This window comes from Molothrus ater, chromosome 3, assembly GCF_012460135.2.
Source record: "Molothrus ater isolate BHLD 08-10-18 breed brown headed cowbird chromosome 3, BPBGC_Mater_1.1, whole genome shotgun sequence".
NCBI lineage: Eukaryota > Metazoa > Chordata > Aves > Passeriformes > Icteridae > Molothrus > Molothrus ater.
Genome location: NC_050480.2, coordinates 20,883,332 through 20,901,496, shown reverse-complemented (window position 1 = coordinate 20,901,496; position 18,165 = coordinate 20,883,332). Strand labels below are relative to the sequence as shown.

General features: G+C 36.1%; 1 protein-coding gene across 1 annotated transcript in view; it reads right to left on the bottom strand.

Annotated features, from left to right (window-relative positions):
- USH2A (usherin) overlaps window positions 1-18,165 on the bottom strand; it is a 375,273-nt gene that overhangs the window by 54,285 nt on the left and 302,823 nt on the right. Inside the window, exons 57-61 of the mRNA XM_036380788.1 lie at window positions 17,768-17,951; window positions 16,843-17,000; window positions 9,431-9,589; window positions 8,623-8,785; window positions 2,413-2,767 (exon numbers count right to left, since the gene is read on the bottom strand). Of these exons, the coding sequence (XP_036236681.1) occupies window positions 2,413-2,767; window positions 8,623-8,785; window positions 9,431-9,589; window positions 16,843-17,000; window positions 17,768-17,951 (1,019 nt within the window). The remainder of the gene's footprint in view (window positions 1-2,412; window positions 2,768-8,622; window positions 8,786-9,430; window positions 9,590-16,842; window positions 17,001-17,767; window positions 17,952-18,165) is intronic.

Below are 18,165 nucleotides of genomic sequence, written 5' to 3'. Positions count from 1 at the left end.
ATAATCTAATGGGATAAGAATGGAGTCTAACAGATTAAATAAAGGACCAAACTCATTGCTTTCTTAATACTTTAAGTCTTACTTGTAACATGGAAGCTTGTGAGAGAGAATGACTAATGGCATATCCCATGAGGGAGCTCCAATAGAGATGCTTTAGGAGATTAAATGATTTAGCCTAGTACCATGAAGGCTATATTTTAAAGGGGCAGAAGTTTAATCATTGGAATTCTAGTTCCTTCAATAAAATTACATTTTAATTAAAGTATCTCACTCACAAAGTTGAAGTTAAGGGTATATCAGCAATTTCATGATAAAATTCTATTTTTTAAGCATTTCTAACTTTGAAAGTTGCTGTCCAGGTTTTTGCCTGCTGGGATAATTGACCTAACCTCCTGCAGAGATCTTTGATAACATGACTCCATACACTTTATGTCAATATCTTTGATTCAAAGCTTTAGCTGTTCTGCTATAGTCAGAAGAGGTAGGATCTCAGGTCCTTGGTATAAATCAGCAACAATTTCACTCAGTTAACGCAGCTGCAACAGTTTAAAGTAAGTGCAACTGATGGAGCAGATGTGCAAAAAGATTTGTCCCCAAAGGGTACTATAATATTTTAAATAAAAATGGGTAGCAAATACCATAATTGACCCATGTTCAAGACAAAGGACAGTAGAAAAACCATATAAGCCAGTTTTGCTGCAATGCTAGTAGAACAGCTATACATATGCTGCCAGAAAGTCATTTTGATTCAGGACAGTGTTTGGGGAAAATAAAGGATTTTGGAGCCAGGAAAATACTAATTCAGTAAATAATAGCCTGTTAATCTAAAAGGCTTTTAACTGATGCTGTTAAAGAAACACACTGTAGCAACATTATTTAAAATACCATTTTGGTAGGTTTTATTGCCCACAGTACAACCATCTTGGACATTTTCTGTTGTTGTTGGCATGCTTAGAAGACATTGCAATGCATGACCAGCCAGGTCAATTCTGATGCTCAGAACACATTGCATGCTGCTGAAGCAGAGCAGTAGGAGAAGCCCTGGCTTTGCGCTGGTTTTAAAATCTTAGGTGATTCATCACATTTATGATGGTGGTAATTTTTCTTACAAGAAGTTAAGGGAGCTAAGTACCAAAATGCCACTGAACTTTATAATCCCAATCTACTTTTTTAAGCCTGGCATGCTGTGCAATGTGAATGCAACTGCTTCAGAAGGCAAAAGTATATTATTCCTATAACTCAGTTCAGAAACTCTTCTTCTTTTCAGAAAAAAAAAATATTACAAACTTAATCCATTTAGGATTAGACATGAAACTGGTCTGAAACTCTATGATCAAGGGTATGTAAGATTACCAAGCTGGAAACTTCTTCCGTTGTGTCATGTGGAGATTTGGCTGAGGAAGTTACTCAAAGGTTACTACTGGGTATTCTAGAGAAAGCTTTTTGGGATCTTACTTGAACTGCCAACCACATACTTCAAAATTGGGATAATAAAGAATTTAGGGAATTTCTGGTGTTATTCAATACTACCATGGACTAAGAAGATTCTAGGTTTATGAACTTGAGGTGGCAGTGCTGAGGAAACCAAACTTTATTACAACCTCCTTAAACTTTTAAAATTTCTTTTCAGAAGACAACAAAGTACACAAGCTGTCCTAATACACAACAGTTCAGTCCAACCATTTATAGGCTGTCCTGCTATAGAAAGACTAGAATGCAATATAATGGGGGGAGGAACAGTGGTAAATGCACAAAACACAACCATTTCTCTCACTGGTTTACACAATGTTGCTAGTCAGTTTACAAAACACTGTGTTTTCCCAAATCTATGTTTTCACATACTGAATAGAAACAGGAAAAGAAAGGGAAGGGAAAACAGATCAACAGGGCAAAGTAACATTCCAATATAAGTACATGAATTGGAAATAAAAGTAGAACTGCTTTTATTACTGATGAATTATGAGGAGAACCTGCAAATGGGTTGCATATATGAACTATGTAATTACTAATTAATTCATTCACTTTATGATTCCAACTGAAATAAAAAAATTAATTCTATACAAGGAGGAGTGATATTGCTGTTCTTTGTGCAGGTCCTGTGAAACTATTTTGTCAGTCAGACAAAAAGTTCAGGACAGTATTTTCAGAGCTAGGCTGACAAATGCATGTGCTTAATTCCTCCAGACATGACATATCCATGCTTTTGAGTAATCTACTTGCCTCTACCAGAAATCCAATATCAGCATGAAATGTTTCAGTCTGCATTGGGCCAAACACAAAACTTAACCCAACAAAACAACAGGTAATTGGAAACCTCACTTTTCTAACCAGCGTTAAGGGAGACTTTAAAATGCGACAGAGATCAAAGCAGAGTGAAACATCTTAAAACTGGTTTTGTGGCCCAGTTCTTACCATTACTGTGAGTGCTGTGACAGCTGGGCTGCTGAAGGTCGGGTCGCTGTGTTTTTCTTGGTAGACCACTCGGTACAGAGAGATGACCCCATTGGGGGAGAGCGGCTGGCTCCAGTTCAGCCGCACCGAGTACGCGCTCGTGGCTTGTGCCCAAGGGGCTGCCATGCCCCAGGGGGAAGCTTCCAGAGTCTGGGCGGAAGCCCACAAGCTGTCCACAGAGCCCACGGAATTTTGAGACCTGGCACGGTACTCATAGAGAGTAAAAGGCTGGAGAGCATCAGAAGCATCAATGAATTCCAAAGGTCCTTCAGTCCAGATGAACAAAAGCAGCTCTTCTTGACTGCCCACAGGACGTCTGGAATTAAACCAAAACCAGCATGTTTAAAATAGAAAACTGCTTCAGCAGTCCCATAATAGTTAATCCTAAAGTTCCAAGTTCAGCTTGTATCTCAGAAAAATACAGAAATTATTTCTGTACATTACACATGCACAAAGAACTGACCACCTATCTTTGCATCTTAAAAGCATTTCCCTGAATTTGTGTTAGGTTCTGAGTAGCGAGGAAGAGACTTTTGAGGCAATCAATGATTCTCCTTTATCTAGAAGAATACTACAAAACATGGCAAACAAGTGTGCTGTCACAGTCCAGGGCAGCAGAGCAGCAACACAACAGTATGTTGTCCTTCTAGGATAGAACATACCACAAGTGAGAACTTTCAGAACTTAGAACATGAAATTTTAAATCTATCTCTACTTGCTAAGCAATAACTTAAATTGAAATATGGGTGCAAGTTTTCAGCATTTCTGAAAATCAGTTTATTTACTGAGGTACTCACCTCAGAATCCCTCATTTATGGAAAACTTGTGACCATTTTACTGGAGAAAAATGTAATCTAGTGAATAAGGGATAAATATGCTATCTTTCCCTCAAAACTAAAGCTGTGAACTTTCAAAATCTGGTTTTCTCACACTAAATATCCCATTGTTTCTTGCAAGTTGAATAAGTAATCCGTCGTGCATAAACTTAGCTAAATTTGCAGCTCCACCACCAAACCTCATTAAAATATCACACATAATGTTTTCTGTAATAAACAACATATCTTTTTCCAATGCTGTTTTTGTTTAAAAATGCAAATCTAAGATACGTGAAGAAAATTCACTTTATTGGTTTTTGGCACAATGGGGTTTTTTTTGTGCATATGTACATATATGTATACATAGACACAAACTTACATATATATGTATATATATATAGCATTACTACTGCAGATATGCGTGCCTTGGACCTGGTGTTATTCTGAGCACCAGAGATTACAGATGATCCTCAGCCCCTCTGTAATATGCCCCCTTCTTCTATATAATTTACAGCAGTTTTAATAAGCTGAGTACTCATCTTCAAAACAGAGTTATCAAATAAATTCTTTCACTTGGCATAGAAATGTTTGTGTGAAATTAAGTTGGTTACATTTAAACACTGTGATAAATCTCAGTGATGGTTGGGCTTACTGCACATGAATTTAAGTATTTCCCCTACTCTTCACAGGAACCTTGGCTTTTGCAGAACATAACAGCACTTTCACCCTCCATGCCAACAACAAAAATCCAAATTACATTATCTGCCACTTTTATTGCAAGTAGGGCAAATTTGCAGAAGTAAAATTGGTTTGTCTGGCTACTGGGTGTCATCATCACTACACACACACCAGAAGTTAAAGAACATTTATTTGGCAAGAGAAAAATCTGTGTTTCAAAGAATGCTCTTGGATTTTATCTTGTTAGGTCAAACCAGGAATTAATGTAATAATAAAAAAGCATTGATTTTTTTAAAACTGATAATCTTAGCTGCTTGTAATAATATATTCCCAGGTATTAACATGCAAATATGAATAACATAATGAATGCAAGTGTGTACACAGCTGTTTATTCATCCTTTGTGTATATGCATATATAAGGCAGGAACGAAGACATTTTCTCATATGAAACTGAGTAAGTTTTGCTAAATTCTGTGATAAGCAGATTATATGGACACTGTTATGTTTAACACTGGATATGTTAAAGTGGGATTTTTTTTTAAAAAAAGAAGAGTGTTGAGGTACAATATCTCTGTCATAGTGAAATAAGCAAATTGTAAGATACTGAGGGTTGGTAGGTAAAACTGGGCAAAGACTGGCAGATAGAAGAAGCAGGAAAGATTCCCTAGAAATTCTTGGTATGTCTGTAAAATTCAGGGTCCAAAATTTCCCATTGTCTCCAAAATTCCAGCAACAGTTTTTGATACAATTGCCCATACACTATTATAATGGCAAGTTAAGCCTCCTGCAGACCTCTCCCTTGGATGCTGTTCACTGGCGTAATGCAAGACATATAATTTTGAAAGGTGAATCATTACTACATCTTTCTCCTGCACCTAAAAATATAGTCTTTTTTCTGTGTACCCAAAAACATGTCTAAAAAAATCTCTGTAAATAAGGGAAAAGAGAGTACATTTTAATGCAAGAAAGTCACATTTAATGTGTCTTGCTGACCAAACAGTATGGGACTCAAATAAATACATAAATTTATGTTTTATAAATATTCTACACTCTGTGATAAACAGTTTTTTTCACACTGAATGATCAAATATGCCACCAACTGTAAGCTGATTCACAGGCAAAGCTGTACAATGTAGCCTGGTTAAGTATTTAGATCTTATTACTGCTGAATATTTAATGAATGAAACTTATGGTTAGGTAAATGGTTCCATCTGTAGTGCTACAAACCAGAATATCTTCATGTATGAATAAACTTTGAACAGAAGTGGTTGAACAATCTGTAATCATTTCAATCGTTTTAAGATTTAAGATTCAGCTGCTCATTTAACTGGAAATATTTCTTGTGTACAATGAGCTGCAAAGGAGAGAATAACATTTCCAGGAGCTGGAAGCTGTCTCTTAATCTGCATAGTCTGATTTGCTGCTTACATTCATTTTGAAGATGTTCAGATAGTTATTTTTATAAGGGCAAATTCTCCCTGCCCCAGTGCCAATCTGAGGCAGATGACACAAGAAGGAGGATATAATCTCCTTTGTGACAGATAACTCCAGAGCTGTGCTGCAGCAACGCCGACTGCAGCGCTCGCCCCTCGACTTCCCTGTGTGCGCGGCAGCGGCGAATCCCCGAGGTCTCCAGGGTCAAACCAGAATTATTCCTCACATGTTTACCTTTCACTGTACAACTAAATTACATGTTTTAGTAGTGCCTGCTGCTTTCCTTAACAGTGAGTTATTTTTAGGAACGCTGACAAATCTCGGGGTAAAATTCAAACAATCAGGGAATCATGCTGTCAAATGTGGGGGGACAATGCAACATTAGCAATGCTCCTCCTCTGCAGTTTCACATTAAATTAAACAAAGAAACCTTACTTACATTTATATTCAACCAATCTACACTAATGGAGCTTTCATAATTTGGGGTATTTTTTAAAAAACATGAGTTTTGATGAAAAAAAAACAAACAGAGGGAATTTGAAGTTATTGCATGTAATTTACTAGTTTATATTGGGTATTAGATCAATTACAGGTATAAATAAAACCCTTCAGGAGTTCTTGTATTCAATGACATGACTATCCATAGGGATTCCTACATTAAACCATCCAGTAACATATGTTCCTTGGAAGCTGTCTTGGGTACAACTCATGGTTAAGGGTATACGATTAAGCAATGAATTAATCATAAAGAGTCAGTCTGGAAGCCTCTCCACTGCAAGTCACGACAGCCACTGAGACATGTCTTCTGTCTTAAATTGCTTTCTGATTTTTCTGTTACATTTTCACCAGCATGACTGCTCAGCTAATGAGAGCTACGTTTCAATCTCACAAATATACACTATATATTATAATGTTATTGGGCAGGACATAGATGGTTTGACGAAAAAATTCCCTTAAGGAAGTTACCAACCAAAATAGTTCTAACTTTATAGGCATTTATGTCTGTAAGGGCCACCTCATGTGCCTCCTATACATTGCATCCTGTTAATCAACAGAGAGGAGTACCATTAGCTCATGTGACCTACAACTTAATAAAATGCAGCAACAAATATATATATCATCTATTTTCATAATATTTTTTTTCAGAGTAGCAACTTCTGAGGTTGGCAGAGCAATGTTATGTCATGATGAAGTGGAACAGAACTAGATTATATGATTATCTCATGAATCAGATCTTTTCTCATTCACAAACTCTTCTAAGTTGTGGTCCTTGTTAGAAAAGTTTAAAAGCCTCAGATCTCAGTGTTTAAAGCCACTTTAATAATGAAAGAAACTATCACCATCTCCTCTATCATAAAATAATATTTAAATTTTTTGGTTTCTAGCAAAATGGCTGTAAAACTGGGAGAAGTTTTATGATGCTAGAGGAAAGCATGAGACCTGCCACTTTAATGCAGAGATCTGCACACACACTAGGTCCCCAAGCATTCCAGGTTTTGAGTTAAATGAATTTATTTTGGTGGTGATGCAGTAAGGAAAAGGCACATACTGAAGAAGAAATTACATTCCTTAGCCTCCCATAGAAATACTGCAGTCTTGCTGCTATAACAATGTAAGGCCATGTGTGGCTACAAAATGAAAAAGAACTATGTGCTTACATCCCATTTCTGATTTTTTGCAGCTATCTGAGAAAGATTTGATATTGTTGTTGTCTAAGCACATTTAAACTTCAGCTGAAATAACTGCCAAGTGATTCATGCCTATGTAGGTGAATATACCGATTGTATCTGGAGCCCCAGTGCGCCATTTTCATTTCACTTTAAATAAAAAACAAAATGTATCTATGTCAGTCAGTGCCCTTCTGCTGTACTCAGAGGTATCAAACAGGCTACAATTATGATTGTGAAGTGATTGTGTCACATTGGAGGAAGGTTTATTGCTTTTGAGTCTGCTAGGCAGTAACACATTCTGTTTCATATTACTCTTTATATCATTGTTTGGCTGTGACTAGAATAATCAAATGCCATCAAATGCTGTCAAATTCAATTTACAGTATTTTTCACTGAAGCAGGCTTTCTGCATTATATTTCCTGTTTTCCCTTTCTATGGTTGCCATGGAATAGCAGCAGCAATCATCAGCTTTATTTACAAAACCAACAGAGTGAAGACATGTCTTGGGCTATAACATACACTTTATTCCTCTTTATGCAGGGGAGGGACTTGGGGTTTTGATCAGACAATTAAAAAAAGGCAAACAAAAGGGTATTTCAAGACAGCAGGAATTTTTAGAGACCACTAACATCTTTGAATGAACTTATATTAATTATCACTGAGGATTCCAAAAGGTAATTGGATTTCCTGTCTTCTCAGTCACACCTCTAATATAATAAAAAAGTCCCAAACTCTTTGTGGGAGGCTAGAATCAGCCCAGCATGTGTTTGCCACACATACTTAAGATTTGGAAAACCCAGGAACTTTAGAGCTTAAATCCCTCTCAAATATATAGCTTGAGTTTTATAATTTCTGACTTCCGAAGCCATTCAAGAAGGTCGCTCCAGTGAGCTTTTAACAAAGGCTCAACAGGCACAGCAGAGATCAGTGCTCTGCTAGTTTCATACTGCCCGAAACACTGCTATCTGTACAGAAAAATCCTTACACAGGGCTTAGGAAACTCCTCATAGCAAGTGAGAATGCATTAGTCAACAACCTACACCGGGCCGATGAATACAAACATCAAGGTACATAAACAGATGCACTGTAATCACTGTCCAGATTACTTACATAGGAACATAATTTATCTTGGAAAATTGATCCGTTTTAGAAACCTAGATACCTTTTCCTGATTTTGAAAGTCTCAGGATTGGTGGATTACTCTTCTTTCCGCTACAAAATTCTCAACTGTCTGTCAGAGAATACTGAAGTTTGTACCTAGTGGTCCTGGTAAGCACAGTACAAGTATCTATCGTACAAACTTTTTCTAAGATTTTTTTTTGTTCCCTTGAACTGTTAAAATGCACTTTCACATGCTTTTTTGTCATTTGAAGTTCAGGAAGATGATTCTTGTTTGAGTTCCTATTCCCAACATGGCCATTCATGGATCAGCTTCTTACCTTAGCACTTGAAAAGTAATATATATATTGTTTCAAATATACTTCTACACTTTTTTTCACCTCCCAAAAAATCAAGGAATAAAGAAAGGAACTGTTAAGTATCACTAAGAATCTGAGGTAATAAGGGCATTCACCTGTAGATAAAGTAGTTAGTAATGATGCCATTTGGTTTCCTGGGTGGTGCCCATTTCACTTCTATGAGTGCAGGTCCAATTGCTTTAACAACAGGTGGGCTCAGTTCTCTGGGAGGTGCTTCAGCAGTTCTTGAATATGTTTGACCACCCACGCCACACCCACCTACAAAAACAGACATTTGTGTAGGGATAAGAGCTTTTTCCTCAACCAAAAATACATTAAAAGCAAATGAATGTCCAGTAAAGAAGCTGCTGGTGGAAATGGTGTCTCATTTCACCTCGTTTTATTGTTAAATAGTCAATTAAATTACCACAACTCTACTGATGAATTACTCCTGATTTTCAGCAGTATGAATGATGAGCAAATTGGTTCAAAATTGTCATTTTATAAATACTTATCTCAATAGGTTTTTGAAAATTTCCATCAAAGACAGGGAATTTCTAATTTTTGGGCTCTTCTCTCCTGTCTTTATGATCACCACTTCTTGTTGGTGAATGATTACAGAACTGATTCAGTTCTGTACATCCTTTTTCAAAGATCTTTAAGCTGCTTATGAAGAGCTTTTAATAAAGTGGCACATACAATCTAAAATACATATTTTAAACCTCCATTTGCTATATTCATGATACATGGTGAAGTACACACATGATACATGGAGAAATATTTAATGCCTCATTCAGTACGAGGCCTTCTTTTTACTAGGTAAACATTTGACTCCAATGTAAAGAATTTCATCTGTTTTTCAGAATTGCATCTACCTTCAAAATCCCTTCCAGCCACACAGATGAGTGTTTTAAATTGCCTTACCACTCTGGCATGCTTGTACTCTTATCTCATACAGGGTGTAGGGATCCAGGCCATCGACAAAGGCAAAATGTGCACGTCCTACTGGCTTCACCAGCAGAGTGGGACTGCTCGCATTTAGCAGGATGTTGTATTCCAAAGGCACATTGACAATGAATATCCCTGTTGTGAAACAGAGAAGAACCAGTGATTATCTGAAACACTAACAATAGTGCAGGACAACTTCAAAGAGCCAATTCATCATATGCAATTTTAAACATAAGCCACCTCTGGAGGTTTTCCCTACTGCTTCTTTGAAAACTACAATCATTTAAATATAAACCAGATCCATCTGCAGATTGTAAGTGGAAGACAGACATTATGGTTCTTAGGTAAGAATCAAAATTCAATTCAGTCAATGCCTGTTTTGCAATTGCCACTTCTGGGAAGACCGACCTTATGACTTGGAACCAAGCAGCTTTTATGTATTTTGGAGGAGGAACAGCTACTAAGCACTGCTGTTTGAATAGTCATATGATCAAACAAGTGAATTGCAACCATTTGGCAAATTATGCCTTTTTAGCCCAACAGCAGTAGCTGAGTGTAGGTTCTTAGCCTGCTTCACCAGTAGAGTACAATACGATAGCTTGAGCCAAGAAACATATAATTTTAAATTATGTAAAAACAAACTCTTCAGTTTTTGTTAAAAAAAAACCTTTCATTTTTTAGTATTTGAATTCAAGAAACATATAATTTTAAATGATGTAAAACCAAATTCTTCAGTTTTTGTTAAAAAAAAACCCTCTCATTTTTTTAGTATTTGAATTCAAACATTTTCCCCATCTATTCTTATCCCCATGCTGTCAGTTCTTAATTTTCCGGTTTTCTTGAGAAGCTGAAAAACTCAGTTCCTTCAGAAGAGCAAGCTAAGCCATCTACCATCCCTTTAGAACAATAGGCAGATGTTCCTGGATGTTCTCTTTTCTTCTTCCACTTGACATCTCTAAGAGTTTTGTTTGATTGGTTAGTGTTTTTGTTTTTTTTTTTATTTTTGGTTCCCTTGAGCAGTAATATATTTTTAGGAAATAGGCTGTAGGTTTTTAATTTTTGTCCACAGACTAGTCTGTGCAGACAGCAGCAGTTTCATAAAACAAAGAGAACAACCAAAGAAGAGTTTGTATTAAGTCTGTTTCCTTCATTCTGCAGTCACATAAGAAAGGACAGAGTACAGACCAGACAAGGTTCATTTCTGAGATGAGTGAAGATATATCTGATCAGTAAAATCACATTTCTCTTTGAACACAACACCTACTTTAGATGTCACAGAGATGTCTTTGTGACTGCAGCAAGGACCAGATGCCTGTGAGCAGTTCTGAGACTTGTCCAGACCTTGAGATTCTTTCCTTTTTTAACTTTGGAAAACAACTCAGCTTGTTCTCCTAATTACAATTTTGGCCCTTTTCTGTTAAAGCATCTACTTGATACTACTACCCTGAAGCTACAAAGAGCATTTTGTTTCCACTGTTGTGCATCTGTTACATGGGTTTTTTTAGCTAAGTATGTATGTGAATATGTATAACTAAAGCACAGAAGTTTGCAAGAAATCAGAGATTTCAAGTTTAGTTCTGGTACTATGAACAACTGATGTACTTTGAAAGATCAGAAAAATCTTTGAAACACCATGTTTTTACAATTCTCATAAGAAAAAGAGAATATAAAAATCCCAAAGAAGTTACATTCAGCTGCCTGACTAGATGCTAGACAGAGAAAATACCATTACACTAAAAAGCTGAAAAATAGCCCTGAAGTAGAGCCATGACTTCAATCTTATTCAACTGCTCAGCTTACAGGAAGAACAAAGATGTTGTTAGGAACTGTTGGAAGAGGTGAAGGGAAAAGGAGACAAAAAAAGCAGAAACTCCTCTGTAAAATTTTCCTTCTTCAGTGTAAAAGTTACAAGAAAAATACCAAGATATAATCATTGGGAATGGAATAACAGAAGTACAACTTTCTAAATCAAGGACGATGGTACATAGTAAACCTCTGAGAGGTGATCTTGAGGTAGACTAGTTTTGCCTCAAAGAAAATTATTTTTTTGCCTGATATATGGAAGACAAAATGCTCCAGAAGAGTGCACTTGAGTTTGCAGTGTAAAATTTTTCCAGTAATTAAAAATATACTGTTAAAGACAAATAATAATTATTATTACTATTATTATTAGTAGTAGTATTTCCACACTATAACTGGGGGGGTCTGTAAAGTATACAACAGAATATCTGAAAGAGTTTGAAATGGTACGAAGCACACCAATAGAAACCTTTATTTAATCTCCTAGTTAAGGTCCCCTTCTTTTTCAGTCCTGAAAACTGACCAGACATTTCAGCTAGAAAAACCCATTCCTTTATGAGAGTGATATAATTCAGTTTCTTGCATCTCATCAGGGCATTTATTCTAGGCAAAAATCACTATAAACCGTTGAAATTGAAACTATTCAGAATGCTTGATTTCCCAAGGAAGATTAAATACAAACAAGGACAGCTGAATCCAGCCATCAGTATGCAGCAAAGGACACCTATTTAAAAGTAAATGACCTATCCAACAATGCTGGACAGTGTTCAGTCCATATCATTATTAAAAAAACACCACCTCACACCTGAAACACAAAATCTTAAAATTCTGATAAATTTTGCACTATATTAGGAATGATGCTAATAGTAAATATGCTCAGGAGAAAAAAATATTCTCAAGAAGTGAAAATTAAATTTTAAATAAAATCACATAAGCATCCTGAAAAATTCCAAAGTCCAATGGAATCCTTCTATACTTTGATCAAACTCATTGACTATAAAGATCAAAGGATCACTTCCTAATCTGAAAAATTGCAATATATACTTTTACAACACAGAATCTTGTAAAAAACCCCTTTTGCTCAGAACAGCCTTCAGCATCTGCAGCCAGTCTGAAACCACTACCTCGTGTGCTCTGATGACTGAAGGAAATGAAATGGGCATATTTGTTAAAGTCATCTGGGAAACCACACGACTTGGTTAGTTCCAGAGTTCATAAATTTATGTCAGAATAAAAGGAACCGTAAAAGCACAAGTGAACCAATTTACCCTAAATGCAAATGGCAGTTTTGTTATTTGGTGTCAAAGTTACCATGAGCACAATGACAACCTGCCATAACACATTTTCATGTTCACTAAAGAACAAGGATTTAGTTGGTTAATATTCCCAGCAATACTCTTTTTCATAATTTACAACAACTAGATGCTGATAGGTTATTTAACATTTATGAAGTTAAGATGTAATCAGAAAAACCCTGATTATCTTTACAAATAAAAAAGTTAAATTATTCCACTTTTTTTTCTCTGTGACTTCATTTCACAGCAGGTGCATATTTTGCAATGGGACAAATCAATCAAATGAAACCCTGGCTTTTTCTGGGCATATTTGGATAACATTTAATGGACAGTTCTGTGCAAAACTCTGCAAATTAGGTTTGACGGCTCTGTGTACTTCAAAACTAGGCTAGGTCAAAAATAGAATTTGCAGCACAGGACGCTTAAAACTTGGGGTAAAAAGGCACAGACTTACAGACTGGTCAGCCAGAATCTGTTTGAAGTTAATTGCTGAAAATTACTTTACTATGATGTGAAATCAGATCACAATTAAAGCAAAATAGCTAAATTTTTTCACTTATGGGAAACAAGTACTGAAACAGGAACATTATCTCTTTTAAAGTTATATTTTAATATTTAAATTCACAAAACAAAACAATCTATTTGGCTTCCTGAGATTAACTATTTACATTATGCTTCGAATATCCAGATGTCTCAGTCTGGTTGCATCAAGTATTCCCACCAAGACTCTGAAAACAGTAACAGCTGGGGATGCTGACTGTTTGCAAGATGCAAATCTTTGGATATTGAACTTGAAAACCTATCCTACAGAGAGGTGGAGCGAACAATAATTTCCTCAAAAAAACAAAAAATGAGAGCATGTGACAATGGCTTATCAAAAGTTCCATTTGCTAGTCCACAAGAAACCAAGTTAGTTGGGGAAGCAGTGACAAATACAATGGTATTCAAATGCCACGTTTGATCCCATGAAGTAAAAATCCAGATTTCAAACAACTGTCATTCTAACTGAAAGCAAACCTAAAGGTGGATAAGGTGTTATAACATGACGAAGAAGAAGATATTTTAATCCAGATGATCTTTAACATATGAACCAGTATCCTAGGAGCAGAGGACAGGATCCTATTTTGAGCACGTTCAGCTTTCAAGTCACCACCAGCCACAACTGGAGACACCCAGAAGAATCAGGTCCCCAGTGAGGAGCAGTGGGGCTGTCAATGAGCTGGAATGCAGGATGGCTACCTGCCTACCTATCAATAACATTTATGGATATACCTTGGGGAAATAATGTGGTGGAGTTTTTTCCATTTGGCTCTTCTGCTCTATCCATGGCACTAATAGTTATTCCATAATAATTGTAACATATCCTTCCTTAGCATATCAGTGAAATGTACCTCTAAGGAAGATAATGGAATACCTATTTCAGGTAAATGAATACCTATTTTAGAAAATAAAGCCCTATTTTCCACTGTGAGTGAGGTGTGTCAAGTATTTTTTTCTGAATCCATCACTGTAACCACTACTGGGCCACCTAGCTCTTTAGCTAAGTCAGGAGTTTTGAAATGCTACACATCTATAAAGTCACGAGACTTCGATATATTACAGATGCTGAAATGTTATAATTAAACCATCCAAAAGGAAGGTTTTTGTAATACAATGTGTCCATAATTAATCCTGAGGGTGATTATTTGATCCAAATTTATTACAGCAGATAAGACAGAATGCCAAAGCAGCCCTGATATCCACAGACAGGAAGACACTATGAACAAGTACCTTCTCATCAAAACTTTGTTAATTAAAAGCACTTCTTTGACATTGAGTCTACAGCAGTGAAAAGAACAGTTTTGTTCAAGAGTGACTGCCAAGCCTGACAATCCTTATAAATAAAGATGCATTCTAAGTTTATAAGGAAACCTATATTGCCTCAATGCAGCCTACTGTGAGACAAGGATTTATGCACAGAAAGGCAACAACAGATCAGAAAAAGAAAAATAGTTACTCTACGTACATGGACATAAATAAGGATAAGAAGTAGTAGACACTTTATGCTAATCCTACCAAGCTGGGGATAATTGTGACCCCAAACACCTGTATGACAGACATGTTAATGGGATCTATGCTATTCCAGAAGATCAGAACTTCCAGAATAAATCTCCACCTGAGTCCTCTGCAGTCTTACGCTTAAGAAAAAATAACTCTAGAAGCACAAAGGACCTCAGACTGAGCACAAAGCAGGATTATGAAGGGTCAATAATTAATTTCCTAGCTTCTGCATAGAACTATGCTTCTGCCCACAGGTTTTAGCAGCATTAATAGCATTGTAGCTTTCAGTAACTTTCAGTAACATTTCTCTGCTGTTAGTACTCCCCATTCTTAGATCAGCTAGTTTCCCTGAAGTGCTATAATAAAAGGAACAGCAAGATTTGCTTTCCAAAATTTGTCTTTTTCTGAACTAGGAGGAAAATGAATCCTGTTCTAGCTGAAGCCAAGACAAAACCCAACAGAAGCACAGTATGAAAATCCCTTCTTCATATTTAAAAACCTAAATAATTAGCCCCACAACTAGAAGGCAAAGAAGTTATCAAATATCCACAGAAGTGAGATAAGTGTTCAAGGTGTGTCCCAATATCTGGAAAGAAGGGCATGTTCCTTTCCCATATAAGGAGAATGATTTCTACAGATGTGTGAATACATGAACCCTGCAACTTCTGCAGATCCACGATGTCCAGCCTCCTCCTCATCCCTCTGATTCTGCAGTTTCAGGAATGGACAGACCTTTGTATGTGTAATCTTAATTGCAACATAATGAAATGTACTACACAGAGCCTGGTTCTCCTTGCTGGCTTGTAACCTGCTGTGAGAAACAGGAATTTAAGCAGCTGGAAAAGGTCTAGAAGAAGGACAAGCTTTTCTGGGAAACACCCCACTCTTCACAGCCTATGTATTCCAATGCATTCTTATGTTTTAAATCTATTTATAATGTTGCTGAATATTTTGTACCTTAAATTATATTTATTATCAAAACTATAATACAGCATGAGTCACTTTCCAATAAAACCAACTGTAGATTATATGCCATTTGAATTCACCTGCCTTCTGCAGGGTTCTAAATCCTTTCAGGCAGTAGGGGGAAAAGTTTAATTTAAGATTTTAATCTTTTTCATATATTATAGCATTTCTATAATGGATTTTGTGCTCCTGAAAACTAAAAGATTGACAGCTCAGGGTATTATAGATTTATTAATCATTGCTTAAATGGGTAGGGTGAGCACTGCTAAGCACTGCCACAATACTTGCAATCCCAGTCTTGGAGGCAAAATGCTTTTTCTAGGTGACTTTATTTTTAATGCCAACTGTCCCTTGCTAAGCAAGGATAGAACATCTTAAATAATTAGGAACAAGAGATATTAAAAACTCCCATGAATTCACTGATAAAACACATAGGGCTATTATTGCAATATGCAAACATCTGAAGTTTCTAAAAAAACTCACGAAATTTTAACTGAAAAAAACCCAGTATCTAAAAACTAGAAAACACCTTTTTGGAAATGAAGTACAGTGGAAAAAAGATTGTTCATTTCAAGACTTTCATTGTCCCACAATAAATACAGCACATAATTTTTATAACATCAGTAAAGTGCTCCAATTACTTAAGGTATGATCTATATTGATGAAGCATCGCATAGTTTCTCTTACAAAAAGATTCTATCATTCAATTATTCCTTGTTAGCCCAGCTTTATAGCAGGTGGAGGCCACCTGATCATGTTCAGGAGAAGAGTAACTAGAGGAAAAACACTTCTGGGCCGTTGCTGATCCACCATACTGCAAGGGAACATATCCACAATACACTAAGGTGCTTGGGCAAATAAAATTTACTCAATCAGGTCAAAGCTAGCACAGGATCTCTGTCACACAACCTAAAAGGTTGTCAGGTTTCCATGATGATAACTCAGATTAGTATGAACAGAAGAGAAAACTCAATTTTTTTTGTTTTTTCATTAATATTTGCACTCACTAGTAGTTCATAACTCCAAAACATACAGGGTTTTGCTCAGCTAAACCTCACAATACTGAGGTTTGTGAGGAAACCTCAGTTTAGATGTCAAGTATCTAGATCAATATTATTAAAATAAAATGTCTCTAGGAGACAACAGCTTTAGATACTGGGTATTTAAATCGCTAAAACTAAATATGAAGAATAAAAATATCAGAATGATTCAGCTGCCTACCTGGATATACTAATTTTTCAATCCTTTCATTTTGCTACAAAGTACTACATAGAAATACATTTTTACCTGGCACGTCCCAAGCTAGAAATATAGAATATGCATCAATTACTGTGACATTATATGGGACATGAATTTTCTCTGGTGTTCCTGCTGGTGTTTGTATAACATATTTATCACTAGTGTTGCTGCCGCCCCAAGTGCTGGCTTCCAGCTGGTAAACATATCTGCACAAACACAAAAAGATCAGTGGACACTGCAGTTAGAAGCTTTAGGCATATCAGCAACAGAACATTTCCATTTTCACCAATTTAAAGTGAATACAATGAGTACTACAAATACTGCATTAGCGAAGATTTTCACATTCAAGTTTTCCTAATGTGAGAAAAGTAACTTAGAATAATAACCATAAAATCAAAGATACAAAAATAATAATACTTAGAATAATAATTACCATAGAATCAAGATACCAAAACTCAAATACTAATACTAAAATTCAAATTAGCTTACATAAGCAAGAGAAGTATTGAGTCAAAAAGTGTCAAAACTAATTTCAGAATTACTTCCATAAAAATATCAGCAGGCACTTTTGAACCTGTATGTTCAGTATGCACTGGAACATCATATACCATGTGCAGTGCTGTTTGTCATATAAAACCTGGCATTTTTCAGAGTATATTCCATGATGGAAAAAATGCCTATCATTGAGCTACCAACAAACCATCCAATAGAAAAAAAGAAAAAAGCTTTGCTTCTTTGAATCAGAATGACCTGTTCTCAAAAACAAAACAAAAATTAAAAGTCCTTTGATTAATGTCTTTCTAACATTTGACAGTCTAGTAAAAGTGTTCCACCAATTTTGAGTAATGAAGTAATATTTCAAGAGAATTTTCTTTTGTTCACAATAAGTTATATTTTGTACATTTCACTAACACAAGTACCTATGTTTTTCAAGGTCTTTCACCTGTTACCACAGCTCGTTAACATGCCTTACCTACTGTTAGGCTGCAGGTTAACATCTGTGAAATTCAGGTCTGTACTGCCACCCAGGAAAATCTGTTCTCCATCACGGAATAATCGATAATGAGTAATGAGTCCATTGGGTTCCTCTGGTTCACTCCAGTACATTTCCACTTCTGTTGAGCTGACTATGATATGATGAGGTTTTGGCCATACCCCTATTAAAATCAAAGTGACACTATTTTAATTTTATGACAGAAACTCAAAGGTGTTTGTTTTTTCTTTTCCCATACTTGTGCTGCTGTAATGAAAGCATAAAGCACTGCCAGGGAGAATGACAGAATTTAACACACTTTCTGTATTTATCCTATAACAAATGCAACCAAGTAGACAAGGTAAAGATTAATGGAGAAAGAGGCCAAAGGCTGCTGC